Below are 16,030 nucleotides of genomic sequence, written 5' to 3'. Positions count from 1 at the left end.
TTGTTAAAAAATAAATTAAAAAATATAATTACAGACACTTTGACAATTGAAAGTTTAAGGTTTTAAACATTTAAAAAAAAAGTTTGTGAAGAATCTGTTGCGCATGGGTTGTGTGTATGCAGGCGCGCTTAGAAATAGATTACGCGCGCGCTTAGAAATTGATTACGCGCTGTTACTAATAGCTATGATTCGCAACCCACGTGATAATCTTGCTCGCGCGCACGCTTGACAGGTGGAAGCCAGCCGGTTATAAATAGCTCAAGCTAGTCATTATCAACCGTTTAAACACCCATGTGACGCGCTCTCCACCAATAGGAGTAGAGAAACTGTCTGGGATATTTATGAATATATACTATTTCAGGAGCTGGTCTAGTGTTAGACTGGGAGCAGGAGTCTGGAATGCTCTTAGCGTCCGGTGATGTTCGTATTATCAGGGTATGGGATACTCAGAGAGAAATAAGACTACAGGTTAGTATGCATTATATATTGATATTAAAGGTACCCATGCCTACATCCTTACTGACTGTGGAGGGGGGGAGGGGGGGTAACCCTGTTTCGGCCCCAGTTGTAGGTGGCAACATGCCCCAATTCACCTGGGGTTGATTCCACAAAGAGTTAGGACTAGTCCTAACTTAGGACTAGTCCTAGGAGATATTAAAAACTTAACGCAAGTTAGTCCTAAGTTATGACGAGTAACTCACCCTGACTCCTAGTCTTAACTCTTTGTGAAATCCACCCCTGATGTTGGTAAATCTTGGTTGCACAATTTTGAGAGCCAGATTTTTTGTGTAGTACTGTCCAACGTGTAGTTTAGGTGAAGTGTTTTGCAGAGTAGTGATGTTTGAATTGTGCTAGAATTTGGTTGCGATAGGGTTTCCTCACCTATCTCAGCTATGTGTACGGCACAGACAGTAAATAGTGGTACGGAGATAATATGTGACCTCTCAACTCCCCTTGGTTGTTGGTCTTTCTCTTTCCCATCTTACAAACATAAATTAAATAAAATCTTGTAAAAAGGCACAGTTATCAATGAACATTCTGTGTGTGAGTTGCATCTTGGAGACCGTTGATCTAAAATAGCTAGTTAATTTTAGGCATTACTTTCTTAAGTTTTCTGGGCGGCTGAGTTGGGTCAAAACAATCTTTAAAAAAAGAGTAAACGTTCTTAAAGATTTTTAATATTAAGAGTAACTATAAATATGAATAGTAATTGTGCGGGTACAACCATGTGTAAAGTCTCTTTACACATCCAGCCAGCAACCAACTCACCCGCTTCACCAGACAAGAACAGTTTGCATCCCTCCAGCCATACATAAGCTCAACCACCACCAGTAGTCCAGCATTCTCCTGAAGACGAGCAGAGTATACTGTTCAAAACGTCCAGACCAAACCGGCTCTTTACTCCCTTAAAGGAGACTTGACACATGGTTGTACCCGCAAGTTTACTATTCATATTTATATTTATAGTTACTCTTACTCCCCACACCATGCAAAGCTTCAAACACCATTTATTTTTAATATTGAATTTTCTGAATGGCTTCTTATTCTAACATTACTTTTCTTGCATTTCAGGATATCCCAACAGGTGCAGATAGCTGTGTAACTAGCCTGGCTTGTGACAATGTCGGTAGATCTCTACTCATAGCTGGGCTCGGAGACGGTAGTGTCAGGCTATATGACAGGAGGCTGGCCCCAACAGACAGGTAAGTTAAAAGGAAATAGGTTAACTCTTATATGGTATTTGAGGCATTGCATGGTGAGTTATCAATATATATTTGGTTTTCGGTAACACCATGTGTGTCTACTTGCCAGGTAGATATTGTTCTTAAGAGATCAGGGCCCAATTTCATGGCTCTGCTTACCGCCGAATTCTGCGCTTACGATCACGATTCCCCGCTTACGTGCAAGCACCGAATTTCTGCGCTAGCCTTGTAAGGGTAGAATGCCTAGTAACGTGGAGTACGCACGTGCAGAAGCCCAAATTCGCCGCTAACCCGTGAAATACGCTTGCTGTAAGCACAGAATTCCCTGCTTCTGTAAGCGCTGATTCTGTGCTTACGGTAAGCAGAGCCAAGAAATTGGGCACAGTCTTGCTATATATTATAGTACTATTTTTGGGTGACTTCTAAGTTCTGAAAAGAACACAACTACCTGGGTGGAAGGTAGAAAATCAGCTGGGACTACTACTTTAGGTTATAGAGGATCGTTATTGACTTAACTATCATGGAGTGAATTTATTTTGGTCTCAACGTTTCAACTAGCTTGCTCTAGTCATCGTCAGGGTATACTCCTGACATCGAAACCAGTTGATGCCGGATGTTGTGTCACCATGCCAATAGATGGATTGCATTTAGTGTCATCGAACGCTGTATTTGATGATAAACAATGGAAAAGTGCACGTGCTAGTCAACCCTTAAGCCCCGTTCATACTTCCTGCGAATGCTTCGTGCTATGCGAATTTCATTGCATCACAAAAGGGAAGCGGAGCGCGTACCAATTGTTGCGTCACCAAAATTCGCTTCGCATTCGCAGAAAGTATGAACGGGGCTTTAGTCAATGATAGCCTTGCACTAAGCACATTTCATCAAATATGGCGGTTGATGTCGCTTAGTGCAATCCATCTGTATTGTCCCCGGTAGAATTTGGGTCCCGCTTTATTGTATTTTGTGTCGCATCAGTTGATGTAAACAAATGCTGCCCGAACTTTACACACTACAAAGCCGGGGTTTAGAGCATACAGTCCCTCTGCTTTGTTTCACTCACACAAATACCTCATTTTATTATGTTTGAATTGTGCTAGAATTTGGTTGTGATAGTGTTGACTCACCTATCTCAGCTATGTGTACGGCACAGACAGTAAATAGTGGTACGGAGATAATATGTGACCTTTCAACTCCCCTTGGTTGTTGGTCTTCCTCTTTCCCATCTTACAAACCGATTTATTAAGTTCTTGTAAAAACATCAGTAATCAATGAACATTCTGTGTTAGAGTTGCATCTTCTTCCGGAAGCTATTACAGGGGTTGCCCTTAACTGTTTTGTCAGCTGGCCAGCAGGACCAGTTGGTTTCATCCATAGCTGCCCTCTGTGTCGTCTGTGGTCGCGGCGTATCGTTACAGCGCGATATGCGTGTATGGCGAATAATCATCGTGTGAGACGCGTGTATGGCAAAATGAGCATCAAGTGACACGCGTATATGGCAAAATGGCAAGATGGCATCATACAGAGACCGTTTCTACTGTTTTCATTAGTCAATAACACGTCTTCTGTATGGCAAAATATTTTTCAAAACACGCTTTAAAAAAGTGGCAAACGCGCGTTCATAAAAATGGTCTCACAACGAAATCGCATGCACAATGAGACACTCAGTGTTCTCTGGGTTCTATTTCTATGGCTTGATCTTAAACTGGCCCGCCATGTTTTTGACTGGTTTGTCAATTAATTGTAACATTTAAATTGATTTATACCAATTGATTCCTGATTTTTGGTTGTCACTATTAGACTCAATGAATTGCAATGTAAAGTTAACTGCACTAAATGCCATACTTTATTATGTTAGTGATCTACCAGCATTTGAGGCCTGGTCCCAATTACATAGTGCTGCTAAGCACAAAAATTTGCTTAGCATGACATTTCTCCCTTGATAAAAACAGGAATGCCAACCAAATTTCCACGTGATTTTCAAGACAAGCAAACAACAGCTGAATACCAGTAAGAAGCAACATGCAACAAATGGAGTTTGGTTGGTAATCCTGTTTTTATCAAGGAAGAAATTTCATGCTAAGCAAAATTTTGTGCTTAGCAGCGCTTTGAAATTGGGCCCAGGTCAGAGCATGCAATTTATGTCCTTTGTTTCACCCCCCCCAAAAAAAAACGCATTTGTTTTATCTTTTGTTTGTATTTCCTTTATTTATTTGCAGTCGAGTGTTGACGTTAAGAGAGCACAATAGTTGGGTGGTGAACGTTCACCTTCAGAAAGGATCAGGGGATGGCAAGATCATCAGCGCAAGGTAAAGCAAAATCTAGATACATGTAGTCCCGCTCCTGGACCCAATTTCACAAAGCTGCTTAACAAATGTGGAAGTGTCGTGGCCGAGTGGTTAAGAGCATCGAATTCAAACTCTGGTGTTTCTGATCAGCAGAGTGTGGGTTTGAATCCAAGCAAGACACTTAACCATTGCTTCGTCCTTCGGATGGGACATAAAGCCGTTGGCCCCATGTGTTGCGTAACGCATGTAAAAGAACCCAGTGCACCTATCGAAAAGAGAAGGGGTTCGCCCCGGTGTTCCTGGCTGTGGCTGCTGTATGCGCCGTAGCACCTTGTGAACCCTTACAAGGCGCTAGGTAATTGGGTCACAGAATTAATAACTGCAATAACATATCTTTCTGAAAGTGTATACACTCAGCGCCTTGCATGCCTTGAGTACCTTGTTTGGTAGATACGATATTATTATTATTAAATTTTTTTGCTAAGCAAAATTTAGTGGGGCACTAGCCTCAACAATATAAAATTAATGTAGTGTTTTGGGAGTCGCCTTGTGAGTGAAGCGTTTGCAGAGTAGTGATGTTTGAATTGTGCTAGAATTTGGTTGCGATTGGGTTGACTCACCTATCTCAGCTATGTGTACGGCACAGACAGTAAATAGTGGTATGGAGATAATATGTGACCTCTCAACTGCCCTTGGTTGTTGGTCTTTCTCTTTTCCATCTTACAAACACTAATTGATTAAATTCTCGTAAAAGCATCATTTATATATGACAATTCTTTGTTAGACTTGCACAATAGTGGGGCATTTTTATTTAGATGCATTTTCTTAACCAAATTGTAGGGCATAGGGACTATGCCATTTGATGTTTTCCTAAGTATAGAAATGCCTATTGTTTATTTGTTAGTGTGTAGCCTACAAAAAGTTTTAGAGCGTATTTTATTATTTTGTTTTATAACGTTTTTATACTCGCAAACCAAATTTCATTGTATATAATGTGTGCATACCAATCTAAGGTCATTTGTAGAGCTCCAAAATCAAAAGTTTGCTCTAAAGGCAGTGGACACTGTTGGTAAATACTATAAATAATTATTAGCATAAAACCTTACTTGGTAACGAGTAATTGGGAGAGATTGGTAGTATCAAACATTGTGAGAAACGGCTCCCTCTGAAGTATTGTAGTTTTTGAGAAAGAAGTAATTTTCCATGAATTTGATTTCGAGATCTCAGAATTAGATTTTGAGGTCTTGAAATCAAGCACCTGAAAGCACACAACTTCGTGTGACAAGGGTGTTTTTTCTTCCATTATTATCTCGCAATTTCTGCGACCAATTGAGCTCAAATTTTCACAGGTTTGTTATTTTGCATATGTTGAGATACACCAAGTGTGAAGACTGGTCTTTGACAATTACAAAAGGTGTCCAGTGTCTTTAAGGAGTGTCTTGAATGAGGTGAATGAGCTGGCGTTTCTGATCTGTGTAGGAAGCTTGTTCCACATTTTGTATATGTATGTGTGACTACAAAACAGACTAGACTACTGACGTCCGTTACTGTTCTCTAACCTACAGTGTGAACGGCGATGTACGTTTCTGGGATCCCAGATTCTCGGAGTCGGTCAAACTGATCCAGCCCAGCTTCAACACACTGACGGCAATGGCCGTCCATCCACAGGCTAATATATTCGCATGGTAAGTAACAACAATAGACCCAATTCACAATGCGCAGCGCACATACACGCGCGTCACATATCCGCCATTTTGTGTGTCAAAACTTGCACAAAAGAAATGGACTCCTCAATTAGGCAGAAATGGTAGACGCGCATTGTTTGGAGGTGCGTAAATAGGTGTACCGTCCTTTTGTGCACAATTTGACAAACAAAATGGCAGACAGGAGACGGGCGTGTATGTGCGCTGCCCATTGTGAATAGAGTATACTGCATAACATCAATTCCCTAAGGCCTGATAACATTTGTAAATGACTTAGTTTTACTTTATTTTTTTTACCTTGGAGTAAACTAACCTCAAACATCCATTCCGTCTATACCTGCAGTACTGCTAGAAAAAATCTTTATGTTAATTATCGTAGAATAACTTTGTCCAAAAACGGTGTTGTTCAACGTGGCACTCTATTTTGGAATAATCTGGATGACTTTCTTAAATCATTACCCACTCTGTATTTTCATATATCTTCCATTACGCGCTAATCCACCAATCAGATGCTCGAACTGGAGGGTGGTATAAAAACCTATATATAGCTTCCAGTGTTTTTATTGCATAGTGCGTATTGTGAAGGTCAATACGTCACGCTCTGTATACGGACAGTGTAAAAAATTACATTGTAAACTTTGTGGGCGTGCATGCTGTTTGTCGCGAAATAACGTTCTGAAATTCTAAACTTTGCGCGTTTCACGTGAGACTTGAAGATAAATTGTTAATAACTTGCGCGATCGTAGAATACAAAGAAAAATAGCGCGTCTGTGTCGCATTGGATATGGGACGCAGAAACGCTATATTTTTCCATATTCCACTCGCATTTGTGTGATAACTAAAAGAAATTGTCTTTTATACCCTCCTTGTGATTTGGCTTTTAGTCAAAACCATGACCTGGGTTGTGTGTACATTCTTTTATGGATTGTTTTTTTAATAAATAAAGAATGCTCTAATAATTACTCGAAGAAAAAATGAGAAAAGAAGTGTGTATTCTATGCTAAGATACTGTATTTTATTTGTGAAGCGTTTTGCAGAGTAGTGATGTTTGAATTGTGCTAGAATTTGGTTGGGATAGTGTTGACTCACCTATCTCAGCTATGTGTACGGCACAGACAGTAAATAGTGGTACGGAGATAATATGTGACCTCTCAACTACCCTTGGTTGTTGGTCTTTCTCTTTCCCATCTTACAAATAATTATTACTCGAATAATTACTCGAAGAAAAAAAGAGAAAAAAAGTGTGTATTCTATGCTAAGAAACTGTATTTTATTTGGTATGTATTGGGATCATAACGTCCTTGTTTACTGTCTGAAACACCGTTAATGTGCAGTCTTTTCGTGTATGTCCGTCATTTTTGTCTATCTGTCCATAACAAAAGCTGTTGCTTCAACCCGGACCTAAACGGCTAAGTTTTATTTTATTTTTTTTAAACTTAGAATATGTTGGGAATAAATTTTCCATATGACCAGTGTAGTATCTTGCCTGCCAGAAAGGCCCTGGAATGTACAAGATCTCTTTATACTGTAGATATACAATTCATGATAACTAAATAGCATCCTGTACAAATCTGGTACGTACACCCCTAATCTAAGAAATTAAATCAACCAATCGCTTTCCACAGTGGCTCAGCCAATCAACTCATCAGTGTCTTCAACATGTCCGGTGACACACTCAGCAATATTAAGTACTATGAAGGGTTCATAGGTCAACGGATCGGCCCAGTCAGCTGCCTTGCTTTCCATCCACTTAAGGTGAGATATTAGCAACTTTAAGTATAACTAGACACCCCTGAACAAAATATTGACAAAATAGGGAGACTGGCAGCATAAGGCTACAATAATAACAATTTATAATAATAACATATATAGCACATTTCACAATAAACCATATCATTGCGCTTTACATTAGTCCCCTGGTCATTGGGCCAATAACATCCCTTTAATCTTTCTCATCTCCCTATGGGGGAGTATACAGCCCTGAGCTGCCGTGGCGCTCCAAAGGCTTATTCATTCACAATATCAACCTCTACCCTTGCAGGTACCCATTTATACCCCTGGGTGAAGAGAAGCAATTATAGTAAAGTATCTTGCTCAAGGACACAAGTGTCGTGACCGGGATTCAAACCCACACTCCGGTGACTTAGCATCAGAGCTTGAATTTGATGCTCTTAACCACTCGGCCATGACACTCTAAAATCCCGGCCATATTTCTTTTGGCCCCCCTGCCCCCTTTCAACGTTGGTTCTGATTGCACAGGTTGCACGGTCTTCTGCAACGTTGAGCAGGGGAACGGAGGAGAGAATGATTAGTGTACAGTGATTGGTTTTATGTAACGTTAGGAATGGGTGGCCCAACCATTTTGGCCGGGATTGTAGATAGCTCAGTTGATAGAGTCCGGCACATTAATCCGGAGGTCGTTGCATGAGTCCCACTCAAGTCAATTTTTATCTTTGTTCAACCCTAAAAACAACTTTAAATATTTTGACAAAATGTGATTAGCCTTCAGGCCTTATACTTCGCAGAGGCAACAAACGCGATTGCCTCCATGCATCCCTGGTCATTGCCTTGGTGCCCTTGAAATGCCCCAGTTGCCTCATAGAGTGCTCTAGGGCTTCTATTTGAAACAGTGCGTTGGTGTATGTGTGTGCGTAGTTTCCGATGGTGTAAAGGCCGAGTTATAGTCGGCCTCAGTCTTAGGATTGCGCACAAGATTTCCATCGCGCAACCGACTATAAACCGGCCTTAATGAACAAATGCTGTGAATTGTTGTTGTTTTTATTTATTTGTCAACAGACACATCTGGCATCCGGAAGCAGAGACTCCTTCCTCTCTATTTACTCAACTGAGAAGAAAGGCAGATGATGATACTGCTTCGGGAGGGGGAGGGGGGAGGGGCGGTTTAAGGGGTTGGAGGGAAAAGAAATTGCACTTACTGTTTCTTCACAAGACACACACCAGTATAGATTGTTACCACTTGACGTCACACAGTGTCAAGTCAGCCATCTTGGGGCAAATCAATCATTTTTTTAACACACAACTGTACGTCATGCGTAAGTACGATGTGTGGCTAGCAGGTGTTGTCTTGCATGATTGGTCGGCAAACGACTTGACTGTATACAAAGGTTAGGACATTTTACACAGCTCAAAGCCATTACCCAAGTTGACTACCCTACTAATCGCGCTTCAAATAGTTGTGACTAAAGCCGGCCTCAGGTCGACCTACGATTTTCTTGCACCCGCAACAAACGATCGGCAACGCACAGGCAAAATATGCTCAGGTCACAACAGCTGAGAAATTGTGCGCCTGCGATTGGTTACTGACCGTCGGGACCACGTCATACAAGTTGAAATTGTTCTACTCTTGCGACTGTTTTTGTTGTTGAGCGGCAACTGTTTCAGATTGTTGGTAGAATCGTTTGGGCATGTTCTAAAATCTGTAGGACTGTTTATATTCTTTGTTGGAAAATCGTTGCGGCACCCGCTGCTGAAACATAGGATTCGAACTGCCTCTAGCTACCGGGCAATCTCAGTAGTCTAGTTGGTAAGACACTGCTCTAGAATTGCAAGGGTCGTGGGTTCGAATCCCACCCGAGTAATACGCCTGTGATTTTTTTCACAGAACTCGGGGAAAGTACCGAGTATACAGTGCTAACACACATCGGTGTATGGGTAAACACAAAAATGAATAAACTTCCTTGTTAGGACAGTTTTCATTTGTCCGTGAAATTATTGGATGGGTTCAATATATCTACATACAACACTACGCATGTTTTGAACTCTGATGACATTGTACTATAAAGAAAAAAGCAATAAAAGATTTACATTACACCATACGTTACAATGCCAAGATTGTTTTCTGGTGCTTGTGTTGACTTACATTGGCTTTTTTTAATATGTGGACACTATACAGGGTCTGTATATGTTTGGTAATGACTGAAAATCAATGGCAATAAAAACTTACATTGTAAGAAGTACAGCAGCTTTGGATAGTAAAATGCATTTGAGAAACATTTTTTGGATTTCGGCTTACGTCGGGCTCTCTGCGATGGGGGTCCGTGATTCGCCTCCCGGCCGAGTGCCTAGTCCGATTTGGTCAGAACTTTCGCACATGAGAGAGGGCGTACCCAGCAGTGACCCCTGCAATCGGAGGCCCTCTCGGTTGAAGCGTCGTGGTGGTGCATGTGCCCAAAAGTTGCGTAAAAACTACCGATATTGGGCGTAGGGTCCCACCGGGAAGAGACGAGCTCTGGCCCTCGCCATAGTGCGGTTCGTGATGCCGCACCCATGTAGGCCTCGGACAGGAAAAAAAAAAAGCGGGAAAAAAATGTGGACTTAGAAAATTTGTCACAAAGTACTCCTCGGACTTGTAAAATTAATCACTTTTTACACCCCAAAATTTGAATATAAGAAGTGTTGCCAGTAATGCTTCTAAGATTATATGTATTCCTATTCCTGTGTGGACATATTCATTAAGAGTTTTCAGCGTTCTCAAAAACTTTACCCCTTTTGAAATGAAATTTTCATGGGTTAGTTTTATTTTATATATTTAATGCGCCGTGGTCGCAGTTTAAGGACTTTTGCACACAAAATACCTCTTAACCAGTGGATCTGATGAGCAGTACGCGCTGTGGTCCCTGGGGAACCAGGGGCCACACGCGCGCGCTGCGCATCAGATCCACTACCGGCCAAATTTGTCGGTTTCTCATAAAACTACTTTAATTCCCACGCCGCACGGCGCCCTCAATTGACCATTTTGTTACAATATCTATATTTCCATAGGATTGAAACATTCAAAAGGTTCCAAATGTATACAGACCCTTTAAAAGCTAAGAAACAAAAAGATCAAGACGGGACTGAATGTTTTTTTCCTGGTATGCATGGTGATGAAACCAACTTCAAAATGCTAAAATGCTGTTTCTTATATTAACTGCTGTAGGTGTTCCTTAGGGTACAGTTTTAAGCTAAGAGATTGCTGCATAGAACTTGTTAAAGGGAAGGTACACATTTGGTAATTACTCAAAACAAATATTAACTTAAAAACTGACTTGGTACAAGCATTTGATAGCTGTTGATAGGTTAAAACATTGTGAGAAACGGCTCCCTCTGAAGTAGCATAGATTTTGAAATAGAGGTAATTTTTCACTAAAATAATAAAAGACTTCCAGCTAGAAGTCTTTTATTCCTATCTGAAAGCACACAAATTCGTCCAACAAGGGTGTTTTTTCTTTCATCATTTTCTCCCAACTCTGATGACCAATTGAGCTCAAATTTTCACAGGTTTGTTATTTTATGCATATGTTGAGATACCTTAAGTAAGAACACTGGTCTTTGACAACCATTAGTGTACCTTCCCTTTAACGGCAGTGGACACTATTGGTAATTACTCAAAATATTTATTAGGATAAAACCTTACTTGGTACCAGTAATGGGGAGAGGTTGGTAGTATAAAACATTGTGAGAAACGGCTCCCTCTGAAGTAGAGTAGTTTCCAAGAAAGAAGTTATTTTCCACGAATTTGATTTTGAGACTTCAGATTTAGAATTTGAGGTCTCGAAATCAAGCATCTGAACGCACACAACTTCGACGACCAATTAAGCTAAAATTTTCACAGGTTTGTTATTTTATGCATATATTGAGATACACCAAGTGAGATGGTTGGTCTTTGACTGGTCTTTGACCAAAGGTGTCCGGTGTCTTACTGTTTTCTGAAGGTTTGGATGTTTTCGTGTTTTCCGGAATTAAGTAGGTCCAGTTTTGCTATCTTAACCAATGCCAATTGTGCTTATGTTCTTTGTTAGCCCATGTCAGCAAATGAAATCAGTTGTTTCATACTAAAATGAACATTTATGCTCGACTGCATGCTATTTTTACACTATTTTAAAGTCGGGCGCAAACAAGGAGCCGACACAACTTGTACCAGGGATGTAAATTTAATTTGTTTTCCAAATGTTTTGTTTGTTGTAAGTAGTCAATATGTAAATATGACTATAATGTACATTGACAGATTAAAGTATAGAAAATATTAATAAATAACAAATTTTATTAAAATATCTATACTGTAAAAATAATCAGGCAGTATTTTAGGGGACTGTTTTACCATTTAATGTGTACGGCTGTGAGACTTTCAAAAGCCGATGAAGAATTGTTATAAACAATGAATCACAACACATAACTTTATGTTAAAGGCAGTGGACACTATTGGTAATTACTCAAAATAATTATTAGCATAAAACCTTTCTTGGTAACAAGTAATGAGGAGAGGTTGGTAGTATAAAACATTCTGGCTCCTTCTGAAGCGACGTAGTTTTCGAGAAAGAAGTAATTTTCTATGAATTTGATAGCTCAGATTTAGAATTTGAGGTCTCAAAATCAAGCATCTGAAAGCACACAACTTCGTGTAACAAGGGTGTTTTTTCTTTCATTATTATCTTGCAACTCGTCGACGACCGATTGAGCTCAAATTTTCACAGGTTTGTTATTTTATGTATATGTTGAGATATACCAAGTGAGAAGAATGGTCTTTTACAATTATCAAAAGTGTCCACTGTCTTTAAAGCATTTATTATCCAAACAACCTTTATTTACAAAGGAAAATAAGTGAAATATGCAACATAAATACAAATATATAGGTTTCTGAAAATTTAATAAATTATTGTTTTATTATAACAAAAGTAAATGTGAATTATGTATTTCTTGACAGACAGATTGACACAGTATTAATACACTCTTTAAGAGATGGCTTAGGGCCCAGTTTCATGGCGCTGCAAATTAAGCATCAAATTTGTGTGCTTACTGTAGCAGAAAAAATTGCCAAAGTCTAAACTAAGTGTTGTGGCTGAGCGGTTAAGAGCACCGAATTCAAACTCTGGTGTTTCTGAGCAGCAGAGTGTGGGTTCAAATTCCAAGCCGTGACATGTGTGTCCTTATTCAAGACACTTAACCATTGCTTCGTCCTTCGGATGGGATGTAAAGCCCTTGGTCCCATGTGTTGTGTAAACGCATGTAAAAGAACCCAATGTACTTATCGAAAAGAGAAGGGGTTCGCCCCGGTGTTCCTGGCTGGATTGGCAGCATATTGCGCCACAGCACCTTGTAAACCATGACATGGTGGTAAGGATTAGGTCTTATATCTCAAACTTCGTCCCACTCCTTGCAGTATTATTACCTGGCGCTTTGTATCCTTTGGCAAAAGGCACGTTATAAATACGGTTATTATTATTATTATTATTATTCTTACTAAGCGTATTTCACAGGTTAGCAAGTTATTAGGTCTCCATCTTGCATGTTCTCCATAGATTTGTAACGTTATGCCATTAGTTTTCGTGCAGTAAGAACCACAAGGTGAGCAGGCCTTTTCGTGTGCTTACGGTTAGAAGCGCTATGAAATGAAAATCTCGCAGTAAGCACAAAATCGGCTGTTAAGCAGCTCTATGCGATTGGGCCCACATGGCTTACCGTAAGCAAAGAATCGGCGCATACGGAAGCAGGGAATTCCATCCCTACGTCAAGTATAGTTCATGGGTTATCAAAGAATTGAAGAACTGTTTCTAGGCGAGTATCCATGAATCATGCCAGGAATCATGTCCTGATACTGGACGGTTTTGCACCTACAGAATGAAATAAGTATCTCTTGAACCCTCGTCCCAGAAGAAACACTTCCGCAGACTCTTTCCGACTGGCGTCGGGTTTCACGACCTTCACCCCTCGGAATCCTTTTGTGAGTTCTTCCTTCAACCGTCCAGTGTCTTGGCCCTGCCACAACTTGCACAGGAAATTGCCGTCCTCTCTTAGAACTTTCCTCGCGAATCCGAGAGCAGATCGGCAGAGTTCCATGATGACATCGTGGTCCATGGAACGGACCCCCGTGGAGTTGGGCGCCATGTCGCTGACGACCGTGTTGACAAGTTGACCGTTGAGTAATGTCAGAATGCTGGACTGTGTTGACGACAGAGTAAAGTCTGCGTTTGGGAGGAGGATAGCGCCCTCTATTGGTTCTATATGTTGCATGTCAACACTGATGACTTTTCCCGATGGCATTGTTGGATCTAAGAAAAGAAACATGAAAAATGTTTTATATTTACCCCTTTTCTTTCACAAATTAATAATGCGCATTTTTACGGTCTACGACTAGACTTGCATGCTATGAATGTTGCAAATTGTAGCCTCTATATGCCATCTGAAATGAGTGGATATCCTCATTTCTCACAGGGTATAACTTCCAGATACAGGTTTGTTCATCATGAGTTACTCATGACTTGGCAACAAGGGTTGTTTGAATAGCGCCCTCTAGTGTTGATATAGTTCTCAACTCATAGGGGTGAGAGACATCATTGCTGACAAAAATGTCTGAAACAAGGCTCCAAATAATATAGTAGTGTGTTGAAATGAAGGCATTTTTACCTCTTGGTAACGCATGGAGCTGTGGATTTCAAAAAGCTTCATTAAACACTTTCCCTAGTGTTGGAGAAGTAAATCAAAGAGTGCAATCTCTTCATACTGTATATGGAAAAAATAAAAGCTAACCTTTTTTTGACCCCCCCCCCCCAAAAAAAAATGGTAAATGCCGATAAAGGTCTGCCATTCTCATTCCTGCAGTTGTACAGTGCTTATTCTTGACTTTTTCAGTGACTAGTATAGTCAGCAGGATCAGTTAGCTTTTGATTTCTCAGGTCTGTCAGCTTTTGTACTAGTCCATAATTCATATCAAAAAGGGAATGTTTTCCAACACGGAACTTGCCAGCCAGACCACTTAGAGTGAACTCTGACTGGTCCTTATATGGTCCAACTGGGATTAGGCCACCAGACAGAAGCGCTGCTGTAAACAAAAAATTTTGTGTAAAACAAGTCTTATTTAACTTTCTCTGATAACCTTTTCCAAGTGCATTGACTCTTTCCACAGCAACCTGTGACCAGGATCCGGGAGCTGCCCCACAGTCGACGACCACATGGCCCGGCCTGAGGAGTTGGTACCTGGCATCTATCTCCAGCAGTTTGAAGGCACTACGAGCTCGATAGTTGTCAACCTGCAACAAATAATTCAGTATTTAATATTTAGCTTATTATAACACCATGTGTATATAATCTACTTGCAATGGCTATTTACACTTTTTTAAAGCAATGGACACAGACGCTATCAAAATAATTGTTAGCATAAAATACTTACTCGGTAACAAGCAATGGAGAGCTGTTGATAATATAAAACATTGTGAGAGTTGGCTCCCTCTGAAGTAACGTGGTTTAAGAAAGAGGTAATTTCTCACTCAAATATTAAAAGACTTAAGGCCTGAAGTCTTTTTTAGGCATCTGAATGCACACAAATTTGTAATAGACCCCCGTAAACACTTATCGCATCGCCTAGTTGCAATAACATAACCCTCCTGCCGACGGCGGTCGGCAGGAGGGTTACGTTATCGCAACTACGCATCGCCCTGGTGTGTCTGGCAGTGCGACTATCTTCAATCATGGATCTTATTCCTCCCTGCTTCAATTAAGGCTGCACTATAATTGAAAGGAAGAAGAAGAAAAAGAAGAAGCATCAAATATGATAAATAACCTGAGCTTGTTTGACGTAGGGGTCCTTCATCTGACGAATGAGCCACTGCTGAGAGCTTGGAGTTCGACCTGTCATTTTAATCTTTGTCTTTTTTCGTAAACTCGCCGAAGTGTGGATGTATCTCCTTCCCCATATTGAAAATAGAATCATCTCAAGGAATCACAAGAGTGCCTGGAAACAGGAAAAAGGTGCATGTGATTGGACAGAAGTTTGAACTTGGGGCATTCTATTTTAGCAGCAGGGGAAATAACTGTTTGATATTAAGCCTCAAAAACTTCACTTGGTCACAAACTGGAGACATATATTAAACATTGGAGCAAACCATGCACAAACCACCCTTTATCAATCTATACCATAGATAAAGTTATGGACTAGTCCAAAATACACAGCACTGCACAGTGCAATACAGCAAGCAGAGCAAACTGCAAAGCGAGTTGTACTTGTTGACGTTGTAGTTCACATTCACAAAACAAGTGTCATGGGAGTGAGGGTCGAAGACCCGATCATGACAATTGTTTCATATTTGTTCAATGAAAACTAAGGTTTGCTTGAAGTGAATCCATATTAACGATTAAATGTATTATTTAGATACAAAAACTTACACAGGTTTTTGGGGGGATTCCGACTGTTTACACTTTACAAATTACCGCATTCTTTCACGTGCTTTTTGAAGGGATTCCCTATTTAGATAGGAACCAGTTACTGGGAACCAGTTACTAAACCAGCAATGACGTAAACATTAGACTGGTACCTTCCTGTTTAGAAAATACACCTGTCTCACTA

The 16,030-nt window shown here is 40.4% G+C and overlaps 2 protein-coding genes across 7 annotated transcripts in view; one reads left to right on the top strand and one right to left on the bottom strand.

Moving 5' to 3' along the window:
- Positions 1-13,239, top strand: part of LOC139943736 (regulatory-associated protein of mTOR-like) — a 62,703-nt gene extending 49,464 nt beyond the window's left edge. For all 6 annotated transcript variants that reach the window (XM_071940510.1, XM_071940508.1, XM_071940507.1 and 3 more), the window contains 6 exons: positions 362-468; positions 1,573-1,703; positions 3,920-4,009; positions 5,554-5,673; positions 7,317-7,446; positions 8,488-13,239. In XM_071940510.1, the coding sequence (XP_071796611.1) occupies positions 362-468; positions 1,573-1,703; positions 3,920-4,009; positions 5,554-5,673; positions 7,317-7,446; positions 8,488-8,556 (647 nt within the window). In that variant the 3' untranslated portion in view covers positions 8,557-13,239. The remainder of the gene's footprint in view (positions 1-361; positions 469-1,572; positions 1,704-3,919; positions 4,010-5,553; positions 5,674-7,316; positions 7,447-8,487) is intronic.
- Positions 13,240-13,259: 20 nt separating this feature from the next.
- Positions 13,260-15,930, bottom strand: LOC139943739 (rRNA methyltransferase 2, mitochondrial-like). The gene is made up of 4 exons (XM_071940512.1): positions 15,850-15,930; positions 15,248-15,418; positions 14,564-14,717; positions 13,260-13,739 (listed from the first exon to the last, which is right to left on the bottom strand). The coding sequence occupies exons 2-4, from the start codon at positions 15,395-15,397 to the stop codon at positions 13,273-13,275; spliced, it is 771 nt and encodes a 256-aa protein (XP_071796613.1). The 5' UTR covers positions 15,398-15,418; positions 15,850-15,930; the 3' UTR covers positions 13,260-13,272.
- Positions 15,931-16,030: the final 100 nt, after the last annotated feature.

Source organism: Asterias amurensis, chromosome 11 (genome assembly GCF_032118995.1).
Source record: "Asterias amurensis chromosome 11, ASM3211899v1".
NCBI classification, from domain to species: domain Eukaryota; kingdom Metazoa; phylum Echinodermata; class Asteroidea; order Forcipulatida; family Asteriidae; genus Asterias; species Asterias amurensis.
Note: the sequence above shows the minus strand (reverse complement) of the source record. Positions and strands in the feature narration are given on the sequence as shown.